This window comes from Gopherus flavomarginatus, chromosome 4 (assembly GCF_025201925.1).
Source record: "Gopherus flavomarginatus isolate rGopFla2 chromosome 4, rGopFla2.mat.asm, whole genome shotgun sequence".
Lineage (NCBI taxonomy): Eukaryota > Metazoa > Chordata > Testudines > Testudinidae > Gopherus > Gopherus flavomarginatus.
In genome coordinates, this window is record NC_066620.1 from 212561050 (window position 1) to 212587748 (window position 26699).

Here is a 26699-nt window from a genome sequence, read left to right on the forward strand (position 1 = left end):
ATCGTGCCTGGAGGGTGCTCCCATGGCTTTCCCCTTCCCTCCAGTGCCTGAGCCTGCTTCTGCCGCTCTGGGCTGGAGTGATTCCCTGCAGGCTGGGGCCCACAGCAGTAATTGATCCTAGAGGCACGGTGGGAGCTTGGTTCTCAGGAGCCGGAAATGGCAGCCCCAGGAACCGTGGTGAAAGCTTAGCCCAGTGCAGGCCTCTGCACTGTAGTATCTGGAAGCATTTTGGTCAGTTTCCTTTTGAGACCCATTAGACGGGCTGGGGCATGGCAGAGATGCCAGCTGGGGATAAAACCCCTACGCAGCTGGGATGGAAATGAGGCAAGCAGACAGACACGGGGCGGATGGATTGTTGGTGCTGGCAGTGCTGTGTCATCAGGGCATGGTTCAACCTGGCTCGTTGCTTCCCTTTGCACTGCCAGCAGCTGGCACCAGGGGCACCAGGTCAGAGAACAGGAAGCGTCTGAGCTTCAGGGGGAGAGTGGTTTGATTTTGGTTTGTTCTGACTCCCGGCTGGAAAGATCTGAGAGCGGCCAGTGGTGTGTTTGGAGAGCCTGACTCCCGGGCAAGGCTTTTACACCCAGGGTCTGCCCCTGCTGCCACCCCAGGCAGCAGCCGCACTCCAGTGACCTGGCTGGGCCGAGGGGGGTGCCCCTAATGTTGCCTGAGCCCAGCTGGCCTTATGCACTGGTGGACTGGCTGGTTATCCGGGGTGAGCTGAGCGCAGGCAGACTGGGGTTATGGGCTTTACAGGAGATCTGCTGGCATTTGGATCGTGCAACCGCCTGTGGATTCCTTTGTGCTCAGCGCTCCTGCTTCGAGCGGTAGAATCGCAGAATCCTGTGGGGGAGGTGGCGTTCCTCCTGCTTAGCACTGGGGGGCAGAGACCCAGGAGTCCTGTGCTCCGTACCCCTTGCACTCCTGACCTCCTCACACACAGCGAGACAAAAACGCAGATAAATTAGTTCTGTCTATTTATCAGACTCTTTTAAATCCTTGATTCCATGGGGCTGTGGGTTTCCCAGCCCTGAGTTTCTGTGTCTCAAGCCCAGCAGGCAAGGGAGTGTCATCTAGTGTCTGTTGCAGGGGACTGGGAGTTGAACTCCTAGGTTCGGTTCCTGGCTCTGGCACTGTCCCACTGTGTGGCCTTGGGTAGGTTTCTTAACCAGTCTGACCCATTTCCCCATTTGCAAAAAGCAACTAATGAGACAGGGTCAGTAGAACAAGGAGATGAGCAGGCAGGTTGTTAGAGAAGGAGGTTCACGTCAGCAGGATTTTACTGGGCTTTGCTTTTGCATACATTTCCTGCCCCCACCCATTTTCTGTGTCTGTCTTTCTTAAAAGTATGTGGTCACGTGTATTCTGGCCAGAGGTGCACCAGAAACACACAGACCCTTGGAGAAACCAGGTAGTTGTTACTGGCATTACAGGAGCACATCCGGATCTTTGTGCTAGGCGCTTCACCAGCATGCAATGAGAGATGGTCTCAGCCCCAAAGAGCTGGCAATCGAAATAGACAAGAGAGAGAGGATGGAAGGGGAAACTGAGGCACAGAGCAGTGATGCGAGTTGCCCAAGAGGACACAGCAGGTAGAGGGAAGAGCTGGGAATGGAGCGTAGGTGTCCTGAGTCCCAGCATGCTCTGCACCTCGAAGACTGGACAACTCTGTGCGGCTGAGTGCATCTCCGTAGCAAGATAGCCAGGTTCTCTTTCATAGGCAGCGTAGTTGGAGTTGTGTTGGTCCCAGGATATTAGAGAGACAGTGACCTGTAGAAGAGCTCGGGGTGGCTCAAAAGCTTGTCTCTCCCCAACAGATGTCGGTCCAATAAAAATTGTGGCTAAACTCCGCATTGAGTTGGGTTTAACAAGGGCTTTACTGCAGATTGCTAACAAATTGATAGCATCATTTGGTCCCGTCTGCACTGGCAAACCCCAGGCTGTACTCTCGGAAAGGATCCTTGGATGTGGGATCTTTGCTAGTGTAGAAATGTGAGGTTCACACTGCTGGGAGGGTGGAGGGTTGAGTGGTGGCGCTCTCCACCATGGCCCGGTGTCTCCGCTGGGGGTATGAAGAGCAGGAGCCATAAGCCTGGGATGTCCTCTTCTTTGTCAGGTTACATCCTAGTGTGGCCAGCCCCCTCTCGCTTACAGTGGGGCTGCATGGCCCAGTAGGGGTAGCAGGGTTGGCTGAATGGGAGCAATGTGGTGTAGTGGCTAGACCACTGGCCTGGGTCTCAGGAGATGTTGGTTCAATTCCTGGTTTGGCCCTTGGCCTGTTGGGTGACTTTGGGCAAGTCTCTTCCCCTCTTTTTGCCTCAGTTTCCCCATCTGTAAATTGGGGCTAATGATACTGACATTTAAGTGCTCTAAGAGCTAGATGGTGTTCTTGATTAATGGCTCTGCCTGCCCTCTCTGCTCTTCTCAGGACCGACTGTGCTGGAAGTGTTCAACACCCTGCTGAGGCAGCTCCGGCTGAGCATCGACTATGAGCTGACGGGCAGCTATGACTGTGCCATCGTCAGTACCAAGATCATCAAGGAGCATGAAGAGAGGATGTTCCAAGAGGCCGTTATCAAGACCACAGGTATGCAGGTCACGTGCCGGGAGGGCATCGCGTCCTCCATTGGCCGGAGGAGCCTGCTCTGCTAACAAGGATGTGTTCGGATAAGGATGTAGTCATTTGCTGCTGCTGTCGGTCGGGTTGGACAAGGGTGATCTGATACCAATAAAACCAGAGCCATAAAACAGGAAATGATCCAAATCACATGTCATGCTGAGGAGCAAAATCAGCTAGCTAAGCAGGAGCCAGCCCTGCAGGTGGGTTCTAGTTACAGGACAGGTCAGTCGGGATCTAATTGGCTGATGTTCACACATACTGAGTCAGATTCTTTCTAACACTAGGGAACACCAGGAAAATGTAAGTCCAGCCTGACTTGTGAGTCAGCGTCGAAGCCCACAGACTGGGCTTGGGGTCAGGCCTCCAGACAAAGGGGGAAGTGCAGCAGTGACATCTGAGCCCTATAACTGAACGATCAGTACAAGCAGCAATGGCTGGAACCAGATCCCAGTCGAGTTCTTTTAAAGCAGCTTGGTTTTCCCAATCAGCTCGATGGAAAACACAAACCGGGGAGTTTCTTGGAACTGTCACCCACTTCTTTACCCTGCCCTGTATTTCCCTTCTGTCTCATTTGTAAATTTCCCAGAGGGGTGAATTGGCTTCCTGTAGGAAATCGATACTTTGGCAGAAGTATCGATCCAGCTTAGCTCATAAATGGCAGTAACTTGGATGGATCTGTCATCTGGGTTCCAGTTTGTCCACATCAGACTCGCAGCCTGACTGGAGGGGTGGGCTGCAAATCGGGACCGAGGTGCAGAACAAACAAACCATTGAAAAGGTGTTGTCCTTAGCTTGGCAGTAGAGATGAATTGAGGAATAGCAGTGGCACTTGTCTTGCAATGACAGTGGGATACCAGCGGAGGGCAGTATCCACCCAAGAATTCCCAAACAGCCTCATCTCTGAGGCTGAACCCAGGGAACTGCAAAGAGATGTGGGCTGTAAGCGGAGATTTCCCTTTGCCCTTGTGCGGTTTGGGAGCAGTGTAGAGGAGTTCAGAATTCAGGCCCAGCCGTGCAGTGAGGCGGGGAGGGGCAGTGAATCAGGCGCAGCAGCAGGGGTAGCCCATTGCCTGCTGGGCTCGGCTGTCTGCCGTCTGCCTGAGGACTCCTTGTTCTTGGTGGATCTGGGCCCTGTTCACCTTACCCCTGCCTCGAGGAGGGATGCGTGTGTTGGGCCGGGACATGGGGGGAGACGGAGAAATCCGAGTGAGGAAGCTGCTACAGGCCACTGCCTGAGCTCCTCAGGACTTGTTCTCTATGCCGTGAATGGCACTGCAGCCAGCCTGCCTGTGCTTAGCCCTCGCAGGCTGGCTGCAGCCAACCTCTGCTGCCCTGCCGGGGCGGGTTCGCCACTCACGTCTCTGAGCAAACCCAGGGGGAGGCACCGGATGTGCAGGCCCTGACCCTCCCTATGCCGGGACGTACTTACCCCTGTGTGCTGCTAAGCCTGTGGCTGAGCGGAGCAAGATGTGCCAGAGCCTACTGCTCTGAAGGTCACTTCTGCTGCCTGGGGCACTGATTGAGGTGGGCTTTCCCCCCGATTTTTGGCTTTCTGAGTGGCTAAAGGGTCCCACTTGATGCCTGTCAAGAGCAAATGCTAATTGCCTGAGCTGTGTGCTGGTGACGAGTTACCGAACCTCTGCTAGTACCATGAAATAAACCCCTCCCATGAATTCTGCTGGGCCACTCCACTGCTCCCACTCGCTGGAATCAGAGGAGGAAGCCCCCTTGGCACTATTCCTGAGATTCAGCCTGAGGGCTTTCTCTGGCCAGGTGGTTTGTGGGGTAGATAAACGGACATCTGCATGGGACTCCCGCTGATCGCCCAGGGCAGAGATCGGTGCGCGCGGGTGTCCGCCGTGGAAATGGGAACTGGGCGTGTGTTCCTCCTGTGAGTTGGCCTCGACTGTCTTGCATGGTCTTAGTGCTGTCTGTCTTCTCAGGTTCCTTTGCCAGCACCCTCCCCACCTATCAGAGGTCAGAGGTCATGCTCTTTATAATGAGCAAGGTCCCGCTGCCTTCTCTGCACCACGCGATAGACGCTGGAAAAGCTGGGTGAGGACAGATTTACTTCTCTTCGTTCCCTGCCCCTCCTGCGAAAAGGGAACCTTTCTCGGGTGACACACTGGAAGCTGATCAAGAATTGGGTTTGGATTCGCTCCAGCAGGGATCCCCAGGGAAGTGTCCCCTGCCCCCGCAGCCATGCACCGGGCCAGATTTTAGTTCATATCTAGGGCCAGTTTTCAGGAAGGCCTTTGAATCTTGGGGCTGCTCCTCTGATTCATTGTGCAGTAGAAGACACCTTTCACCTTTAGGTCTCTGGTTCAAATCCAGCCTCCGGTGGTGGTAGGTAGTGTCCATCTGTGACCTTTATAAAATGAGTGGTGGAGCTCAGTTCAGCTTTCATTGGATGGGTGCCCAAATCACAGAACCCCCGCCACAGCTGGTTCCCTTAGTAACAGAGACGCCAAGGAGCGAGTGGGCTGTGGACACTCACGCCAGCCCCGTTGGTCAGTGCTTGGTGCATTGGTAGGGCCGTGGCGAGGAAGCTTGCACGGCCATTTCTGTGACTATAGAGGACTGCAGACTGCCATGCTCTCCATCTGCATTCACCCTCCAAATTCCCTTTCAAAGCCTCTTTATGGTGCAATTAGAGAGGCATGTGAATCCAGTGTGTCACGAGCAAAGGGTTTCCCTCTTCTTTCTCGCGCTTTGCTGTCTTTTCAGAATGTAGCTGCTGTATGTCACTGAAATTATTATCCTGGGGCAAGAGAGCTTTGGGAGAGCAGAGCTTTAATAAGAGTGTCCACGCTGGGTCAGACCAATGGTCCGTCTAGCCCAGTGTCCTGTCTTCTGACAGTGGCCAATGCCAGGTGCTTCAGAGGGAATGAACAGACCCGGGCAATTATTGAGTGATCCATCCCTTGCTGTCCACTCCTAGCATCTGGCAATCGGAACCTAAGGACACCCAGAGCATGAGGTTGTGTCCCTGACCATCTTGGCTAACAGCCATTGATGGACCTATCCTCCATGAATTTATCTAGTTCTTTTTTGAACCCTGTTATAGTCTTGACCTTCACAACATCCTCTGGCAAGGAGTTCCACAGGTTGACTGTATGTTGTGTGAAGAAATCCTTCCTTTTGTTTGTTTTAAACCTGCTGCTTATTAAATGCTTTAATGCTGCATCTTCATCCTTTCAGGCAGACATGACCACAGGAGACTAGTAGCATCATCAGAATTAGCCATGTGGGTTTGCTTGACTGTTCTGCTGGAGGCTGGAAGTGTGCGGAGGGCTAGGGCTTTGGGCAGGAGACTGAGTCAGGAATCCTGGCCAATATTCCCCACCCCGCCGCTGACTCACTGAATGACCTGGAGCAAGTCACTTATGGCCTGACGCTGGGGGTGCTGAGCGCTCACAGCTCTCATTGAAGACAGTTTTCCCTGTCTCATCCCAGGGGGGATGATAGCATGATCGCTAGCATCAGCTTGGCGATTAGAGACCGCTCTCCAGCCCGACCGCTTGAAGTAACTGACTCCAAAGGGGAGTGTCCATATACGTACGTTGTAAATTCTGTGCTCTGATCGATGGGCCTGGCTCCTGGGGAAGTAAAAGGGCTGAATTTGGCCCTCAGAACCTAGTGCTAGAAGTTTGTCCTACCCAGGAGGGAATGTCTGTGCTGAGGGGGGGGCCTTATAGCTGCAGACCACAACAGCTGGAGATAAGAGGACTTCCCTGTAAGTCAGGTCACGAGTTCAGCCTTGGCCAGTGACTAGAGCCGGGTACAAGTAAATTTGGGAAAGGGACTGAAAACGAGGGATGCGACCTAAATCCAGAGATCAGGCAAGAACCGCAGCCGCTCGCTGCTGAGCACAAATGGGGCTCCCCGAAGGGCTGTCAGTGCTAGATGTCAGTCAGGCTGGACAGTGCAGGAGCTGCCTGTTCTCTTTTTAGTGACGAACGCCCTGCTGCTTCTAACTTGTCTCGTGGCTTAATTAGAAGAGCTTAAGGGCGCTAGAAGGACAAAGCCATGAAAGCAGGTCATAGATCTCTCTGTAGCTTTCCAGAGAGGTGGGCCAAGCCGTTGTGGTTCTCATTGTAGAAGGGGGCATGTCGAATCTTAAGGCACCACCGATAACTGTGTCGTATTGAATGAAGGGCCAGCCCATTTGTGTTAACATAACAGCCCAGAGAGCAGCATTCAAGCTCGTGGCTAGTTTGTGTGAAAAGCTTTGACCTCTAGTGAGTAGAACAGGGGTCAGCGACCTTTCAGAAGTGCTGTGCTGAGTCTTCATTTATTCACTCTAATTTAAGGTCTCACATGCCAGTCATACATTTTAACGTTTTTAGAAGGTCTCTTTCTATAAGTCTATAATATAGAACTAAACTCTTGTTTAGTAAATAACTATTGTAAAGTAAATAAGGTTTTGAAATGTTTAAGAAGCTTCATTTAAAATTAAGTGAAATTGCAGAGCCCCCCCAGGACTCGGGCAGTGTGAGTGCCACTGAAAATCAGCTCGCGTGCCACCTTCGGCACCCGTGCCATAGGTTGCCTACCCCTGGAGTAGAATAATGCTATTTAGTTCTTTGCTATGGAAAAAAAATAGGAGACTAAGGGAGAGGAGGAACAAAATAGAAGAAACTGCTATTTGGAGCTAGGATGATGGCAGCAGTGATGCTATAGATATGAGGCAAAGAGGCTTGGAGTGTGGCGCTAGATTCATACAGCGACTAGACCATTAGAAGTTGGTGTGTAACCGGATTCGTATGGACAGCCTCGTTTACGCTGGTGTAACTCCCTTGACCTCTGTGGAGATGCTCCTGATTTGCACCGGGTGCCCCTGCTGTGAGATCAGAATCAGGCTGGTGGCCCCTTGCGGGTGAAAGCCAGGCATTGCCACACTCAGTGACTGTGATGGCAGACTGGAGTCACAGCAGCCATTTAGCACAGCTCTGTTATCAGCTGATTGGCTTCATCCCTGAGAGTTTTCAAATCTTACTAGACGCTGCGGGAAAGATGAAGCTGACTCCGTGCGTGGGTGTGAACTGGCCCTTTACCCCGTGGGTTGCCCTTGCTCCTACGGAAGTCACAGCTCACAACTGATCCTTGTGGGATGTGGCTTCCTGCCGTGTGATTTAGCCTCAGAGTTCAGAGATAGAGGACGCGGAGAGAAGTGTTGTAAATGGCTGAAGGATGATCGTGTTTTCGTGCAAACTTCCCGTGATGTTAATTAACTCAGTGAGCACTGACGGAGTTAAAACTCCAGCTGTGTCTACGCTTAAAATGCTGCAGGGGTACCTGCAGCCGCGCTGCTGTAGTACGTCTGTGTAGCCACTTGCTGCTGTTAATCCACCTCCCCGAGAGGCGGTAGCTAGGTGGACAGAAGATCTGGTGCTGTGTACAGGGTGGTTAGGCTGGCTTAACTGCATCCAGGTATGTGGATTTTTCACATCCCTGAGAGACTTCGCTATGCCGATGTCCATTCCCAGTGGAGACCAGCGCCCCCCATAGGGACCTCAGGATTTGTCTTATTTACCTCGAAAAATGAAATGATGAAAACCTGGGTTGGTACCTCATTACAGAGCAGAGGCCAATGAATGTGTTACGCCCAAGTGGCTGGTGAAAAGCCGGCGTGTCTCCACTGCACTCAGTCGTGTTGCACTGGTACAAGACTGAAGTGGTGTTGGAATGAAGCCCACAATCTGGAGAGCTGGATTGTGCAGTGACCAGGGGTGATTGCGGGATCATTGTCTGCAGATAGAAGGGTGTGAATACTAAGGAGGGAGAGGAATTATATCTGGTGGCCTGCAGGGGTCTGACTAGGAGCCAAGGGCAATGACATCTGTTGAGCAGCGAGTGCCCCAGTGTTAAGGTTAGTGCTGTGGCCACCGTTGCTTGAGCTGTTAACTCGCCTGGCCGAGACACTAGGAAATATCCCCTAGGGAACACTCCTGCCCGGCCCTGGCGCGGAGACTAGACTGATTGCTTTGGGTTTCTGTAAGTCTTTTCCATGCAGAGTTCACCTTTGGGTTCTGTCCCCCGCAGGGAGAATCGGAATCGCCTGACTCAGATAATGCTGCTGAAATCCCTCCTGCAGGTATGAACGGGGTCCCTTAGCAGGTGTGGCCCATGCAGTCTCAGCACAGGCCTTGCCCTGGGACAGCCGGTGGCTGGCGGGCGGGTGGGCACCTGCCTGTCCTCAGGAAGGTTTGACTGCTCACCCTCTTGCAAAGAACAGGACCCATGTTCAAACCCAATGTACCAAAGCAAGGACTGGCTGGGTGGCTCTGTGGCTAGTACCCTGCTGTGCCACATGGGTTTGAGTTCCAGTCCCTCTTTCTGGCTTTTCGAAGCTAGGGACGCAGTGTGGGTTGCCGGTGCAGCCCCGGCCTGTGGGCAGGACTAGTGGTCGCTGCCCTTCATGACTCCCCATGCAGCCTGTCTCTGCGCCAGCCCAGGGGCTGCTTGGAAGCTCCCATGCCAAGCTGCTCCCCGTGCCACAAGGGTTTAAAGTGGAGCTCAGGCAGTTCCTCTGCAGGCCAGCGACTCTCTTCCACCCATCCCCCAGCTTTCCTATCCATGGGACGTTTCTCCCACTGGCTAATATCCCCTTTCTGCTCTCCCTCCACCTTGTGCAACCTGCAGGTCTCCACGGGTTTCCAGTGCAGTAACATGCTCACGGCCCTGCCCAGCTCTTTCCTGGACAGGTTGCTCTCGGCTGCATTGATGGAAGACGCCGACCTGCGTCTCTTTGTCCTCGAGATACTGATCAGCTTCATTGACCGCCATGGAAACAGGCCCAAGTTTTCAACTATCAGGTGCACTGGCGTGTTCCACGTGGAAGGGTTGTGGCTGGGATCAGACTCTGGTTTTACGTCAGGCACCGACGGGTGGTGATAGCACCTACACGTTATGACAGGCATGTGTGCACCCTTTAACGCATGTTTCCTGAAATTAGGACAGTCCTTTTTCAAAAAATTAAGTTTTAATGTTTGTAAAGAAATGTCAAGAGGCATAATCTGGGGGTGTAATCCCAGGATTGGGAACCAGCAGCTACTGGCTACTGAGCCTGCTGCTGATTTCCTCTGGGATGCTGAGCGTTAATCGTCCCGTGCCTCAGTTTCCCTTTCTGTAAAATGGGGATTGATATTTGCTGTCCTCACAGGGGCTGTTGTGAGGATTATTAATTAATGCCTGTGAAACCTATCTAGTACTCCTCCTACTGCCTGTGTTCATGTCACAGACCTGAGATACCCAACATAGGAGCCTCACACAACACAGAGACCAGACACTCAGTCGGGGAGTTTACAGTTGAGATGATGCTGTTACATACAAGTGACGGTAACCACAAACAGAAGCGCAGGAGTGGGAGTAGGACAGGGCTACTGCAGATGACTATGGACAGGTGATAGCTTAGTTTTTTACGTCCCTTAATAGCTCAGTTTTCTTTAAAAATATGTCACAAGCCTCCAGCATTGGTTCTTGCCAGACATGTTTACTCCCTGTAGGTGGCGCTGTAGCTGGGCAAGTGGAGGAGGGGATTTGTATTCTACCAAGAAAGCTAAGGGAAGGACAGTTCTCATCCTCCCAAAATATTCCACTGCATCTGGGTCCTAGATTTCCCTTCCCCTTGTCTCTTTAACTGCAGCACCATCAATGACATCTCTGTCCTGAAGCTGAAAGTGGATAAGTGTTCCCGCCAAGATACTGTCTTCATGAAAAAGGTACGTGCTGGGGCTTGTTCGATGGTAGCAGCTGGCCAGCTCTTGTGCCAGCTCACTCTCCCGCAGAATGCGTGTGACACGGATAAGGAATGTGGTCCGGTTCCCTGTGTCATGGAGCAGCATGACTGAGAAGAGAGGAAAGATCTCAGTCCACCCGTGCCTGGGAGCACCCAGTGATCGTGTGAGATACGCTGACTGGATTCTAACAGCTGATCTCTGGTCACTGCCCCGCGAATGCTCTTTTGTATCCCCAGACCATCCATTGTTTTCTCTTATGAGTTGATCCCCCACAGAATCCTTTGTGCTGTTTCACAAAATGCTGTAGTACCTGACAATGTGCGCAGTGTTAACCAGTAGATTGTCAGAGGCAGCATTTACCTTGGATAATTTTACAGCTACAAATAATCTTACAATGATCATTGACGCAATGTCCTGCCCTGCATATTCCCCATTGTTATAGAGTAAATGAACCTACTTCTTCCCGCCCATTCAATCATTGCAACTACCACAGAATCCCAAGGATCTGAAAACTCTATCTGTAAGCTCCACATGTGCCTTCTGTTCATCAATGCTCTGGTCGCCTCATTTGTATAACAGGGATTCTACCCTGTTTATACGCACAAGATTTCCTTTGCAACTAGAAAAGCGAGTTCAAGTTGACAATGAAATCTTAGGACTGGAGAAACTCTCTGGATTCCTCAGACGTGATGCTGAGGTTGTGATCCTGAGGCTGAAACCCACAGTTTCTAGCAGTAGGAGAATCAGCTTCCAAATCCCTGCTGATCTGCCTTACACAACCGATAAGGAACCTAGTTTGAAACATTGGCTAGGAAGCTGGAGGAAAGCCGGACGGCAAAGGGCCTGCGGCCTTGCGTACGGGACTGCTTGCATCCCTTCAGTGGGCCTTGTGTGCTTTCCGGACTGGGGATGTATTTTGGAATCAGGAGCCAGGCTTTGAGATGTGCTAAGTTGAGAGGCCTCAGTTCCTTACAGAAGGTGCTTGGCCTTTCACAGTATCAGACGCTAATGGCAGAACTGCTCTCCCTTGAAGGTCAGTGGGGCAGGTTCTGCCGATGGGAGCTTAGGTGCAACCAAAGGCAGAACGCAGCCAGGCAGGGTCTCTCCAGGAGCAGAGTTGCCATGGGGCTAATGTCTCTAGTACCTAGCGAAGGCTGGCTAGAAGCACCTGCCGCTGTGACTTGTGCCGTGCTTGGCTGGCTCCTGTTACGCCTCTCAAACAAGAACCCATGTTTTCCCTGGGCTCCGTTTACGTGATGCCGCGCTCTCTTCTCCCCGGCAGCATTCCCAGCAGCTCTACCGACACATCTACCTGACGAGCAAAGAGGAGAGCAACGTGCAGCCGCACTACGAGGCGCTGTACAGCATGCTGGCACTCATTAGCATCGAGCTGGCCAACGAAGAGGTGGTGGTGGACCTGATCCGGCTGGTGCTGGCAGTGCAGGTAGGATCGCGTGACTAGTGCTGGGGGCGGGGCCCACAGTGTAGAGGGCTCCTCTCCCCTTGGTGCAAAGACGGGATTAATGCAAGGACCTCAGCTAGGCAAGGAGCAGGCAGAACAAAGTGGGGTAAATTCCACATTGGCTAGTGGGTGAAAAGAAATGTAGCAGGGCTGGATTCTGGGCTCTGTTATGTTGCGTGACTTAATGGAGTTTTACATGGGCCCAGTGGAGATCAGGATGCGACTCCATGTCTGTCATGCTTACCTTCCCCAGATGGATGTTGTGATATTGAGTTAGGGAAGGCCCCCGGGGTTACTCCAGTTTTTTATCCGTGCAAATGAGATCCAGGTTTGGCTCAGTGTGGCGAGGTTGGTACAATGAGGGGCTGCAGGAGAGAAGTGTGACGTGGGACTCCTGGGGGAATTCTGCGCCACTGCGCATGTGCAGAAATATCCCCCTCCGCAGATTCTCTTTGCCTCCCCACAGAAAAATGTTTTTTTTGTGTGGAAACAAAGAGAAGCTGCACCAGTGCACACTCCCCCCTCCCCGGCAGCGTGGGCATGTCTGTTCAGGCAGCTGGGAGAGAGATAAGTCAATGCGAGGGGAAGTGGTGGGGATCTGGGGATGTCCCGGCTGCCCACGGACATTAGTCCTGGCTGGGCGGGGGAAGAGAGGGAGAGGAGCAGGACGCTAGAGTCAGAGTTCCCTCTCCCCTGCACAGGGCAGCTGGGGCTGGGTCAGATCAACCCCAAGAACCTCCCCCAGCTGCCGGAAGGTCTGCACTGGAGGGGGGCGGAGGGAAGAGGAGACTCTGCAGGGAGGGAGGGGGTCTGGGTGCAGGGGTGAGGTTCGGCAGAGGGGGTTGGGTGCGGGTGTGTGTGTCTGGATGCACAGGGGTTGAGTGGACAGGGGGAGTAGCCTCCCATGCAGTGACGCCTCTCCCCACTTCCTGGTCCCATTACTCCTCAGCCACAGAGAAAGAGTCACTGTGCGGGGAGATGCTCCCCCTATGTATCCCCCCTTGCACTCAATCCCCCCATCAAGCCTCACACACCCCTGCACCCAGAACTCGAGTCCCACTGAGCGACACCCTCTGCATCAGGAGCCTCCCCACACCCAGAACCCTCTCCACTAACTCCCCCCGATACCCAGACCTTCACCTCCCTAAGCCTCACCCCCTGCATTAGGAGCCCCTGACTCCCAGCCTCTTACCCCACTGAGCCCCAGCCAGCTGTCCCCTGACCCCCCACACCAAACCCACTCCCCCAGCACCCTGATTTCCACCCTCCTCCGCCACTGAGCCCTAACTACCTTCACCTGGACTCCCCTGCAGAGTCCCATTCCCCCTGACCCAGATCCCCCCTGCACCCTATACACCCCCCACCCCACCAAACTGCCTGCATCCAGCTTGTGCCACACACAACCCTGGTACTCTTGAGGGAATTCTGTACCAAAACTTAAAATTCTTAGACTTCTGCAAATTCTGCATGTTTTATTTGTCAAAATAACACAGTAACAATATAACCACACCATTTTCAATTATTTTGGTAACTTATTTCAAAATACACCTCTGCCCCGATAGAACGCTGTCCTCAGGAGCCAAAAAATCTTACCACGTTATAGGTGAAACCGCGTTATATTAAACTTGCTTTGATCCGCTGGAGCGCACGGCCCTACCCCCCTGGAGCGCTGCTTTACCGCGTTCTATCCGAATTTGTGTTATAACGGGTCACGTTCTATCGGGGTAGAGGTGTACTTGTCAGCAAATAATTGAAAATGGTGTCATTATATTGTGTTATTTTGACAAATAAAATATGCAGAATTCTAAAACTTGTGCAGAATTTTTTACTTTTTTTGGCACAGAATTTCTTCAGAAGTAATATGGGAATTACAGCAGCACCTCCATTCTGCCCCCTTGATTTGTAAGTTCCACCATCTTAGCCTCGAAAACAGTCAAGTTTCAAAATCTGAATGAATATTTGAGAACCGTTTCTCTTCCATGTTTGCCCAGGCAGTACCAACTCCTCTTCTCTTTTAGCCTTTCACTGCGATTAACATTATAATATTCTTCTATTTCTCCGCATAGGTACCCAGAAGCCTTTGGGTACCTTAGACAATGGAATAAATAGCAATACAAAAATGAACCAGTAAATGCAACGTAGCCAGTAAACCCAGATTGGAAAACAAAACACTATCATGACAGCAGCCCTGCCCTGCCACTCATCTGTCGCACACACAAATGTCAGTGAGCAAAGCCACCTGGTAATAAACTGGAAACATAGTGCCGTATGTTCGGCAAATGCAGACGAACTTAGCTACTGCCTTTATGTGATGCACTGGTTTCAATGGAACATCTACTTAATAGACAGAGAAGATGCGCGAAGTGGTTAAAAGGACATCTAGCTTCTGAGCCTAAATCAGTGTGGTACGTAGACCTCTCGGCATTTGCCCACATGGGGCTAGCACTGAGGTGGAGAAGCAGCTATATGGGCTCTCCCCTCAATTCACATGGTTTTGGACCACCCACTAGGATGTTCATATCCTATCCATGCTGTAGGCTGCTGGCCTGGCTGCCCAGGAAGGAACCAGTGTCACACCGGAGTCTATTTCAGGCCCTGAGCGTTAGTTCTTTGTGTAAATTCAGCACATCAGTCATCTCTTCCCGGCTAACCAAGGGTCTTCTTAGGGGCCCCTCTGTTGCCTTCAGCTTTCCACCATCCGACTTTCCTGCCACAGAAACCAATCTTGCACCAGTACCTCTCCATCCCAACTGAGCCACTGCTGGCTTATAGGCTCACCTGATGGCTGGCTGGGAGGCAGCTGACCCGTCACAGGCACAGGCACCGACTCTGTGGGTGCTCGGGCTGGAGCACCCATGGGGAAAAAAACAGTGGGTGCTCAGCACCCACCAGACACAGCTGATCTGTGGGGCTGCAGATCAGCAGTTTGGCAATTGGGGGACGGCAGCGAGCATGGACCTTGGAGGAGGGTGCGGTGCGGGGGCAGGGAGAGGTGGAGCGATGGTGAGGCCTTGAGGGAGGGGACAGAGTGGGGGCAGGAAAAGGCGGAGTGAGGGTGAGGCCTTGGGATGAGGGGCAGGGCCTCAGGGTGCAGCATCCTCGGGGAAAAATAACAATCAGTCATAGACGAGACTGGGCCAAACTCCCCTTAAAGTGCCAGCCGCCCTGTGACTCCTTTTTTTGGTCCCAATCCCTGCCAGTTAGTTTGCTGTCTCCCCATCCGCCTGTCGTTGCTTGGCTAACAAACTAACCCGCTCACCGGTCCGGGCCATGCTGACGGGTCTCTCCCTGTCTGTGGGCTTTGCAGGAGATCGCCCAGATCAACGAGGATAACCTGCCTGTGTACAACCGCTGCGCCCTCTATGCTCTCGGCGCCGCCTACTTGAATCTGATCAGCCAGCTCACCACGGTGCCTGCCTTCTGCCAGCACATCCACGAGGTCAGTGCGGCGTGGGCCCCCCCTCGGCCCTTAGCTGTACTCTGTGCGGGGCGGAGGGGACCCGGCTCTCAGTGGGAGACATGTGCTTCCAGTGGCACAGTTACCTAGCCAAACCCATGGCTGGTGGAACTCCCCCAAGGTCTGTAGTGTTACACCGGACACTGGCCTGGCTCTAGGTCACCAGGTCAAATCCAGCCCAGGTTGGAAGCCACTGAAAATCATGCCTGTTGGCTGGGTTGTGTGCAGTGAGTTTGGAGGGTCTTGGTCAACAGTGACCAGAGGGAACATGAGAACGGCCATACTGGGTCAGACCAAAGGTCCATCCAGCCCAGCATCCTGTCTACCAACAGTGGCCAATGCCAGGTGCCCCACAGGGAGTGAACCTAACAGCTAATGATCAAGTGATCTCTCTCCTGCCACCCATCTCCACCCTCTGACAGACAGAGGTTGGGGACATCATTCCTTACCCATCCTGGCTAATAGCCATTAATGGACTTAACCTCCATGAATTTATCCAGTTCCCTTTTAAACCCTGTTATAGTCCCAGCCTTCATAACCTCCTCAGGTAAGGAGTTCCACAAGTTGACTGTGCGCTGTGTGAAGAAGAACTTCCTTTTATTTGTTTTAAACCTGCTGCCCATTAATTTCATTTGGTGACCCCTAGTTCTTGTATTATTGGAATAAGTAAATAACTTTTCCTTATCCACTTTCTCCACATCACTCATGATTTTATATACCTCTATCATATCCCCCCTTAGTCTCCTCTTTTCCAAGCTGAAAAGTCCTCCATCAGGAAATCCACCCCCGCAGGTAGCACTTACTGGCCCCCTCACTGATTGTCTCAGCGGGGAAGCTGAAGACTGAATTTCCCCTCCCACTCTGAGAAGGGGTCGCTCCAGGGCAGGGTGGAGGCAGGCCTGGTGGTGAGGTAGGGTGTGTGTGTGTGGAGGGGGTGGGGGGGCTTGAGCTGCCTCTGCCCACACAGCGCCTGTTCTGGAGGCAGCTAGAGGATTGTTGTCTCCAGGGCTGTCCATCAGGCCCCTGTCCCCGGCACTAAACTGGCCTCAACGAAGAAGTCTGAACATTCGGTTCCCATGGATATTTGCTAAGTTGGTTAACTTGCTACGCAGAGGATAAGCCACTGACTGGTTCTCTTCCATCCCCTCCCCGCTAGGTCCTCGAGACGAGGCAGAAGGAGGCGCCGTACCTACTCCCAGAAGACGTGTTTGTGGAGACACCCCGGTAAGCGCCCCTGCTGTAAAAGGCACTTGTCACCCTTGGTTTGAGCTCAGAGCGGCGGCAGAAATGCTGCTGCACCTGTCAGAACCGTCACCTGCAGTTGTGCGCTGACCAACTGTGGCCTTTATAGTTCTCCATTAGCAGCCTTTGTGTGGGTTCAAATTTCCAGATGAGTTGAAGGAGGAATCTTGGAGAAGCATCTGCCAGGGAAACCTCCCAGCAGAGTCATTTCCTTTCCTCCCCTGAGTCAAGAGAACATGCATCAGCTCTCTCCCCAGGTGGTGCCATCTCCTCCTCCTGGCAGAAATGCCGAGGGGCCTGGTTCTGATCTTGCTTAGACGAGTGTCACTCTGCTGTAGCTGGTGTGAATCAGAGGAGGATCATGGTCAGGGTCTTCTGTGCCCACCTGAACTGATCTGGCTGTCTTGGAAGGAGGTAGAGCAGTCCCAGTCATAGAATCGTAGAGGATTAGGGTTGGAAGAGACCTCAGGAGGTATCTAGTCCAACCCCCTGCTCAAAGCAGGACCAACACCAACTGTTCACTTGGAAACCCTACAAGCATCTGAAAAGCAAGGGCCCAGGTAACCCAAACTGCAACATGCCAGTGTCGTCACCTGTTTTCCTCCCTGTTCAATCACGCAGGCTGACGAAGAGCCTGGATCACTTAGTGCCCGAGGTCTTCTTCCGACAGAGCAAGATCAGTGAGGTGCTGGGAGGCAGCGGTTATAATTCAGACCGGCTCAGCACCCCCTACATCCCCCAGCTGACAGGTATGGTACAGAGCATCCCTGCGTGCTGCGGCCTTTTCCATTGCAGTGCCCTGCCATGCAAGTGGCATAGCTCAGTTGCAAGCTTCCGAGATTTGAGTCTTTGCTTTGCCGTAGACTCCCCGCGTGTCCTTGGTCAAGTCACTTAGTCTCTGTGCGCCACCTGTGCCATGGGGATAACTGCATTGGCCTGCCTCACAAGGGGCTGTGAGCAGCTCTGACACTACGGCAGCAGGGGCCAAATAACTACAGGAGAGAGAGAAGTAGAACCATAGGGTCACAAGGGACCGAAAGGGTCACCTAGTCTACTCCCTGCTGGGACACAGGATTTGTAGGGTCTAAACTATGCCAGTCAGATGGCTCCAGCCTCCTTCTGAAAACCTCCAGCGAAGGAGCTTCCACAATCTCTGCATCCTTCCCTCTTCTGACCCAGACAGCCCCCCTCCCAAACGGCGTCTCCCCTCTCTGCCTTCCTGACGGGTTGGCTCCCCCTGTTTTCCAGAGGAAGATCGGTTGTCCAAGAGGAAGAGCATCGGTGAGACCATTTCTCTTCAGGTCGAAGTGGAATCGAGGAACAGTCCCGAGAAAGAGGAGGTACCGTTGGCCACCTGCTCAGGCCATTCTGAGAACGGTCCTTGTCATTACACCATGTCACCAGCAGGAGAGGTGGTTTTTGTGGCTTGCCTAGACAGCTCCTCTGCTGGTGTCCAGTGTCCTGAGCCAGCTGGATCGGCAGGGGGGTGCTTGCTTGGGACAGCCATTTTCCTATCAAATCTAGGAATGGCAGAGCCCTATTAGATCATGCAGGGTGAACCCAGAGGGAGACGATTTCCTGCCTGGGAAGCTTTTCCTGCAGATGTTTCCCTGAGCCCATTACTTCTAGCCCCGTTCAGAACATTCTCTCTTCCCCCCTCCCATGCTTACAGAGTGTTCCCATCTCCCCTAGCGCGGGTGCTGTGCAGACAGCCTATGTGTGGGTACCTCTTTCATCTCCCCTCATCGTTCACTTTCACCGTCCCCGAGAACGTTTTCCCCCTTCTTTCCACCGGGTTGAGATCTTGGCGAAGACCCACTCCCATATGCCCCTCCCTACTCGCCTGGCATCTGAGATTCGCTCTTCACCAGCCGTGGACTTTACTCCACGGTGCATTTGTGGTTAGAGAGAGACTCAGGGCTTGGCTACACTTGCGAGTTAGAGCGCATTAAAGCAGCCTTGGGCGCCCTAACCCACAACTCGTCCACGCTGGCAAGGCACGTAGAGTGCTCTGACTCCATGGCTAGAGCGCTCCTGGAACTCCACCTCAGTGAGAAGCATAACGCTTGGTGTGCCTCAGCTGAAATGCCCGGGCATCAGTGTGAATGAGGTGTTGCATTACTGCACTATGATCAGCCTCCAGAAACGTCCCATAATCCGCTGACGTCAAGTGGCCACTCTTCTCATTGTTTTGGAATTGCTGCAGGAATGCGGATATCCCCTTTCAAGCTCTGTTTCTGACAGACGGCTGCTTATCTGCTCCGGGACAAAGGATCCATTAGTGTGGAATGCTGTGTGTGTGTGAGAGAGAGAGAGGGGGGCGTGAGGGGGTCTACTGCTGTCTGAACTTACAAGTCAGCATGCTGACATGCTCTCAGCCCCCCAAAAACCCACTCTCTTCCCCCCCACATATACACAACACACACCCTGTCACACTGCAACCCCCCCTCCCATTTGAAAAGCATGTTGCAGCCACTTGCATGCTGGGATAGCTACCACAATGCACTGCTCTCTGTGGCTGTTGCAAGAGTTGCTAATGTGGCCACGTCAGTGTGCTTGAATCTGACAATGTGGACACACTGCAGCGCTTTCCCTACTGTGCTCTCCAAGGGCTGGTTTAACTCACACAGCTGTACAGCTGCAAGTGTAGCCATGCCCAAAGACTGAAACCTCCCTGGAGCCCCAAGATCTTCAGAGAATTTGGTCTTAATACAGATCCTCGCTGTGGTTCCAGCTACACTGAATGCACAGACTCTGTGGGAGTGAAATACCTATAAAAGACAAGCCCGAGCCTTCCCCCAGTGCCAAACATTCCCATTTCCTGACCTGCCTTCTCTCCCCATAAGCTCCTGTTTTAACAGGATAATGCGACATACTTAAGCACCGGATAATTTTTCATTAGTATGCCCGGCCAAGCACTCTGTGTCTGCATCTGGGCATTGCAGGCCATGAGTGATGGGGTAATAATTCACTCCTCGTGTTCAGCAGGGCGAGGTGAACAGGCCTGGTGCCCACCAGCGTCCTATGCCTGAATTATTACAGCCTGGTGCCCCTGCTGGCGGCCAGGGCCAGGTAACCAAGGCTGGTGTCCCATTCTCGGGGGGAGGAAGAGCTCCCACGTGGCTGTTCTCTCCAGCATTTACCTTCCAAGAGCGTGTTTGATTGATTGCTTCACTCTCTGAAAGCCACTGCTTGGGCAGCCGCTTTGTGTTTATCCTTTTTCCATAGATTCTGGGCTTCCTACCTGTCGGCACTAGGGTGACCACCCGTCCCGAAATGGGCAGGACGGCCCCGAAATGTACATTTCATGTCCTGGTCCCAGATTCCCTGTGGTGCCCCTGCGCCTGCCCAAGGCTCAGGGGTGGTGCCAGCCTCTTCCCGTGTTGGGGGGCTGAGGTGGGCCTTAGCCCCCCCTTGCCACAGGGCCCTGCCCCTCCTTTCTCACCACCTCCCCGAGGTCCCACCCCTGGCTAGGCTATAAGCTGGGGCTGAGCCATGGTAAGAGCCGCCTGGGGAGTCCTGCACCCATCACCTGCCCTAGGCAATGCACCTGAGGGGGTGGGGATATGGGCCGGGGTTGCTCTCAGGCACTCGAGCCCCCTGAGCAGGGCAGGTGGAGGGTCTGGGGCTCCTCCCTGGGCAGCAGCTCTCACCACGGCCTGACTCTGGCTTCTGGCCTGGCTAGTGGGCGGGGCCTTGGGGGGAAGAGAAGCAGGGGGTGGGGCCTCTGGGGGAGAGGAGGAGCAGAGGGTGGAGCCACAGAAGGGCGGGGCTCCTGCATGTGTCCCGCTTCTGCCTTTCGAAAAGGTGGTCATCGTAGTCGGCACCTTCATAGATTTTTAAGGCCAGAAGGAACCATTGGACCATGTAGGCTGACCTCCTGTACAGTGCAGGCCATTCAGTTTCACCTAGGTACCCCTGCAGGAGCGACGCCAGGGTTTTTGGCTCCCTACGTGGGGGTCCTTCCGCGCTCCCGGTCGTTGGCGGCAATTCTGCCGGGGGCGGGGGGTTCTTCCACGCTCCCGGTCTTTGGGGCACTTTGGGGCGGGTCCCGGAGTGAGTGAAGGACCCGCCGCAGAATTGCCGCTGCCAACCCGGAGCGTGGAAGGACCCCCCGCTGCCGAATTGCCACTGCAAGCGCAAAATGCCGCCCTCCCAAATCCTGGTGCCCTAGGCGACTGCCTAGGTCGCCTAAATGGAAGCGCCGGCCCTGTACCCCTGTCCTGAGCCCCGAAAGGTAACGCCTCCTAGTGGTAAGCTGCGCTACTGGAGGAATCAAGACCCTAGAACCACATGGTCTGTTACTGAAATGAAATCGCCCTGTCACCTTTCTTTCTTCTGCTCTCAAAGACCAGCTGCCCTGGAGGTATAATCTTTGTTTTCTTGCCCTACCCCTAGAGAGCCCCTGCTGAAGAGATCACGTATGAAACCCTGAAGAAAGCAATTGGTAAGTAACTGAGCGATCTTTTCAGAGGGCCACAGAGTTTAAGGCCAGACCGGCACCATTAGATCATCTTGGCTGTCCCTCTGTGTGCCACAGGCTGTATATTATCACCCAGATGCTGCTATGTTAAGCCTAAGTTAGTCTGCACACAGAGGAAAGATCGAGCTGTGTTGGTCACATTGTGTGTGTGTCCAGGGGGTGTAAAACATCCCCTCTTTCTGCTGTTCTACTTCATGAACGTGACTGGAAGTGTCAGGGCACAAATTCTGCCCCAGGCCCACCGCACTGCCTGGCCAGCAAGTCTCACACAGCGAGATCTCCTTTAGGGCTGGAGAGATGGCCAGCTAGTGGTCTGAGCACAGGACTGGGAACCAGGAACTGCTGCCACTGACTCTCTTTCTGACCTTGGGCATGTTGCTTAGGCCAACGTTTTCAAATGTGTCCTTTGATTTTTGGGGTGCGTCGGAGTCTGGGTGCCTAGAGTTTGGGGTGTGTCGGTGCCTAGAATGAGACACATGGGGCCTGATTTTCCCAGGGTGCTGAGCCCCCACAAATCCAAATACAGTAGCTGTGCAGTGTGGCGCTCAGCCTGCTCTCACCACCTGGCATGCAGGGGAGATGACAGGTGCGGGAAGGCACTGCTGTCCGGGTATTCTCTGCACACCAGGGCTCATAGCAGAGCATGTGTTCCCCTGGGGGCTGGGCAGGATCTGTGCATGGCCCCAGAACCCATGAACAGAATGACTGAAACTCTGGGCCTGTGTGCCTGGTGCTGCGCAGAACTTTTTCACCATTGCTTTGTCCCCCCGGGTGCTTTAGTAGACAGCGTCGCCGTGGAGGAGCAGGAGCGGGAGAGGAGGCGGCTGGTGGTGGAAAAGTTCCAGAAAGCTCCTTTTGAAGAGATTGCGGCTCACTGCGGTGCCCGGGTGAGTCTCTGCTTTTGACGTCTCACCCACCGGCTCTGCAGTGTCGTGGAGATGACGTAGGCTGGGAGCACGTGCTGGGTCAATCCCAATGGGTCATAAAACCAAAGCGTAGCGCACCGCAAAGTATGACTCCTACTCTGGCTAATGGCTGATTTGCTAGCAGATAACACCCTACTGCTGCTACCCACCAGCTAAGCTATTCCTTTAGCTTACATGGTGGAGACCTATTTTGTACTATGTTCCGAGTTCAAGCCCTGTTGGTGACACATGGGAGAGGTTGTTGTGAAAGCACAGGAAGCCGTCAGCTCCCTGAAGCTGAGAGACCTCCGGAATTAGGTGGTCTTTGTGAGTGACTGATATTTAGACCTTTCTGGTGTAAATACCCTGAAGTCCCTTATGCATCAGAGATAAGGATCTCACCTGCCAGCTCGGGGGTGGAGTGGAGCAGCTCTCAAGCAGCATACAGCACAATTGCACTGCCCTTTGGGACAGGAAGTGGAGAATCCCATATCCAATTAAAACCACAACAGGGAATTATCCAAGTCTAAATTTGGCCAGGGCACCCTGTTCCTGTGAAACATGTCAGGGAAACATTAACAGCCCCAATTAGTCTGGACTCCAGATCCCAATCTCCTATGAAAGCTGGGATCTCAAAACACCACTTCACACCATGCTGCGGTGTTGGTCAGTACAGACGCAGGAGGGAAGCATGGTGCCTGCGTCACCAGCACGACTTCCGGCTTTCCGTAGATGTCCTGTGGAGGTGCACTGAGGACTCTGGGTGAAGGAGTGTGTTCCGTAGTCGCCTGCCCTGGCGTGCGGCAGCACTATGCATCCTGCTGTACCCCACACAAGGACTTGCAGAACGCAGACCTGAAGCGATGTGTCCGGGCTCTGCAGGTGTAACAAGCTCTGCCGGGGCACGAAGCCTCCGATTAATGGAATTGTTTTTTCTTGCAGGCCTCGCTGCTGCAGAGCAAGCTGAATCAGATCTTCGAGATCACTATCCGGTGAGGGTCAGACTCGTTGGGGAGAGGACAGTCGGGGAGAGGGCTGTCAGCAGTCTGCAAGCGGGGAGAGGCTTGTGAACTACAATGCTGGGTGGCCTGTGCCCTGGGGCACAAGCCCGGGGGTGGGTTGAGGCATGCATGAGGCAGCCGCAATCTTACAACTGGAAACGTGCTTGGCTCTGTCAGAAAGTGGGAGGAAACAGGCCCCCCTGTCCACAAAGAGCTTCAGGCAAGCGGAGTACACAGGACAGCAGCTGCAGTGGGGGAAGGTGCAGAGATACCACCAGCCTCTCCGTCTGCTTCGTATGGTTCTCTCCCATGTTCCCGACTCCCCAAAGCTGTCACTGTCTCTGCTGGGCTTTAGACCCTGGCACCCCCCCTTGTCCTCTCCAGTTTGGCCCTAATGTGGAGTCACTAGGTTGGATTTGTGCCTTCGCATCAGCTGAGTGGTGATCAGTCTTCACCTTTGGGTAAGGCGATAGGCTCCTGAGCTGGGAAGGGGAAAGCTTTGCAGTCTTCACAGCGAGCCAGAGTTGGGCAGAACCATTGGCCGGGCTGGGTCCTGTTTTTCTAGTTTGATGAAATGTGGGAGTCCTCCTGTAACTCTCTCCTCTCTGTCTCTGGCATTTCAGACCACCCCCGAGCCCGTCCGGTACCATCACGGCGGCTTATGGCCAGCCCCAGAACCACTCCGTCCCGGTGTACGAGATGAAGTTCCCAGATCTCTGTGTGTACTGAGAGTCGAAGCGCATGCCGAGAGAAGGCCAAGCCCTGATGCAACTGGAGCCAGGGGGGAAACGCGCCTTCTGCATGAATGAAAACGAGTCTCCTGAACTCAGTAATCCTAAAGGAAAACCCCTCTTGGTGGACTCTTCGGCAGTCTTCCCTCTTCCAGAGCTACGTGGCCCGAGACCACCCTACAGTCCTTCAGCCATTCACACAAATCGAATGTACTTTTTCTTTGCCACCCTCTTTCTTCTCAGCTAGTTTCACCTCCTGGGTTTGACAAGGCATGAGGCTCAAGAACTTTCAGGAAACAGTTTCAGAGCCGTGACTCCAGCAGCAAGAAGTCGGGGAGGACACAGGGGTAGCTGGGTTTTGCTTTAGCTTCCCTTTTTAGAAGCGGGTTAGAGTTTCGTGGAGGGGTTAGGTCTTACCCCGGAGAGAGTGTGTTTGGTGTGTTGATGTCCCACTACATAAAGCGGAGCTATGCCAGTGACAGGTGTCACTCACGTTTATCTGCCTTGGGTCAGTTTAAGGGAGCTTTTTCTTAGCAAGGAGCTGCTGTCCAAGCTTGAGGTCTTCTGTACTTTAAAGCCAGACTAAGTGTACTTGAACGTAGGACCCGAACTTGTTGCGAAAGGTGAATCCTAGTTGCCTTAAGATGGGTCAGCCTGCCTCTTTGGCTGCTTTGCACTGAGATGTAAAATTAGTCATCACAGTTGGATGCATATTTAAAAAAAAAGTTATTTTTGTGCTGCCGGGTCCTATACATCAGATGCGTATTTGCCTTTCCAGTAATGCTGATTTAAGAAGACAAAGGGGCTGATTGACAGACAGGTACAATCAAGGCAAACACCCTTCACTTTTCCTGCACATTCTCAACTGAAAGGGAAATGGCTCCTGTCATGAACCAGCTTGTGTGTGTGTCTGCCACTTCATGGAGTGGGAGCCTAGGATCCAAATGACTCAGCCCTATACTGCTAACAGCTAAAGGAGATTCTCTGTTAGAGCCAAGTGGCAGGGGGTTGTGGGCTTCTGGAGGAGGAGGACCTGCTGTGTGAGCCCATCTAAGTTACCAGTAGTGCGCAGCCGATGAGGAGACCCTTTAAGTCCTAGGCAGTTACAGATTCGTTGCATATCTGATTTTTAAAATCCGTTTCAGTGAGGATTGTCCTGTGGAAGACCCGGGCCCCGATCCTTCAGGCTGTGGGTGAGGGCTGTACTGATGTGCAGGCAGGACTAAGGGTGGGGCAGCCTTGGGGAACCCAGAAAGAAGCAGCAGCAGGAGTGAAATGGGAATGGAGGGGAAGGTGCATTAACCCTTTGAACTCTGGCATTTCCACTGTGCCTGCTGCATACAGGCAGTTCAGGGAGTGCATGGAGGCACCTACTCTAGTTAAGATGATTATTACCCCCCATTTTCACATGAGCCCAGCCCTCCTTGGGGGCTGAAATGTCCCACAGTTAGGCTCTGTCTCGCTTCATCTTCCAGCAAAATCCCTCTGGCAAAGGGACCTAAAATAACATGAAAAAATTCTGTGTTTTGAACAATTCCAACAACACTAGGCTACAGCAAAAACAGCCGGTGTGTGAAAGTGGTGACTCTGTGCAGGCAGAGTAGGGCCTGTCATCTGCCAGCTTCAAAACAGGAGTTCAAAGGAGTTTCCCATCCTACACCTGCCCCTGGATTCTCCCTGCAATTGCGGCTTTATAATCACATTTTCTTGTTTCCCAAAATTTTTTCCTTTTTCCCTTAAAAACCTACTCCTGATTTGCCATATGAATTTGTCTAGCTTCAGCTGTCAGCCTTTGGACCGTGCTAGACCGAAGAGCCCATTTTGAAATATTTGCTCCTCTGGTAGGTACTGATAGATTGTGATCAAGTCATGCCTTAATCTTCTCACTGTTACAGTAAATAAATTGAGCTCCCTGCGCCTATCAGGTTCTCCAACCCTTTAATCATTCTCAAGGCTCTTCTCTAACCCCTCTCCAATTTATCAGCATCCTTCTTGAATTGTGAGCACCAGCACTGGACACAGGATCCCAGCAGCGGTCGCACTAGTGCCAAATACAGCAGTAAAATAACCTCTCTGCTCCCACTCAAGATTCCCTTGTTTATGTATCCAAGGATTGCATTCATCCTTCTGGCCATGGCGTCACACTGGAAGCCAACTAGCCATGAGCCCAAAATCTTGGTCAGAGCCGCCACTTCCTGAACAGAGTCCCCCATCCTGTAAGTATGGCCTGCAGTCTTTGTTCTGAGATGTGTGTGTCTACTGAGGCCGTGTCTACACAAACTTGCACCAGTTTTATGAAACCATTTTAGTTTCATTGGTGCAAGCGCCTGTGTAGAGACACTCTCTTAGTTTGGTTTGATAGGGCTAGTTCAGTTTAGCCTACATTTGTTCTGGATTGATAAATAAGCCTTGCTTAAACCGGCATAAGAACGTCCATACTCCTTTCACAGCGGTTTAACTAAATCGGTGTAAAATGCACACCAAGGACCTGATTCTTCCCTGCCTTTCAATTTGTGCCACATTGACACCTGTGCAAAGTGAGTGCTAAGTGGGTGAAAATGCTGCCAGATCCAAAGGGCAGAGTTTTACAGGCACTTTGCACAGATGTGAGTGATGTCACAAGGTGCTAGATGGGACAATCAGACCTGCTCTGCTGCTCAACACACAGAGCAAACAAACTGACCAGGCAGAGATCAACCATGCCAGTCTCTGATGTGTCCGAACCATCGGAGAGAGAAGATTTTCAGACAGAAATGTGATGTTATTTATGGATGAAAATTCCTCCCTTCTGAAACTGCTCAGCGTTCAGTTTCTTGGGATGTGATAATTCCTCTGGTTCTCAGTTGTCCAAGTAGAAAAGACGAGAGTTTGTAATGTAACAAAAAAACAGTAAGGAACAGAGACCCCTTTTCAAAGAATACCCCATTCAGGCCGCCTTCTTTTGTCACAAAGAAACAAAAGGCCACACAGCCAGTCTTCCCACCCTTTGCGTCGAGGGGAGTGTCTTGTTCTGGTAAGGTTTTGTTTTTAATATACATCCTTGATAGGGTTTATTT

The 26699-nt window shown here is 52.7% G+C and overlaps 1 protein-coding gene across 1 annotated transcript in view; it reads left to right on the forward strand.

Annotated features, from left to right (window-relative positions):
* EFR3B (EFR3 homolog B) overlaps nucleotides 1-25564 on the forward strand; it is a 131854-nt gene extending 106290 nt beyond the window's left edge. The window contains exons 10-23 of the mRNA XM_050948971.1: nucleotides 2429-2587; nucleotides 4564-4675; nucleotides 8666-8717; nucleotides 9266-9438; nucleotides 10269-10344; nucleotides 11645-11806; nucleotides 15132-15263; nucleotides 16438-16505; nucleotides 17145-17272; nucleotides 17772-17863; nucleotides 20922-20970; nucleotides 21787-21893; nucleotides 22854-22903; nucleotides 23536-25564. Coding sequence (XP_050804928.1) covers nucleotides 2429-2587; nucleotides 4564-4675; nucleotides 8666-8717; nucleotides 9266-9438; nucleotides 10269-10344; nucleotides 11645-11806; nucleotides 15132-15263; nucleotides 16438-16505; nucleotides 17145-17272; nucleotides 17772-17863; nucleotides 20922-20970; nucleotides 21787-21893; nucleotides 22854-22903; nucleotides 23536-23641 — 1466 coding nt within the window. The 3' untranslated portion in view covers nucleotides 23642-25564. The remainder of the gene's footprint in view (nucleotides 1-2428; nucleotides 2588-4563; nucleotides 4676-8665; nucleotides 8718-9265; nucleotides 9439-10268; nucleotides 10345-11644; nucleotides 11807-15131; nucleotides 15264-16437; nucleotides 16506-17144; nucleotides 17273-17771; nucleotides 17864-20921; nucleotides 20971-21786; nucleotides 21894-22853; nucleotides 22904-23535) is intronic.
* Nucleotides 25565-26699: the final 1135 nt, after the last annotated feature.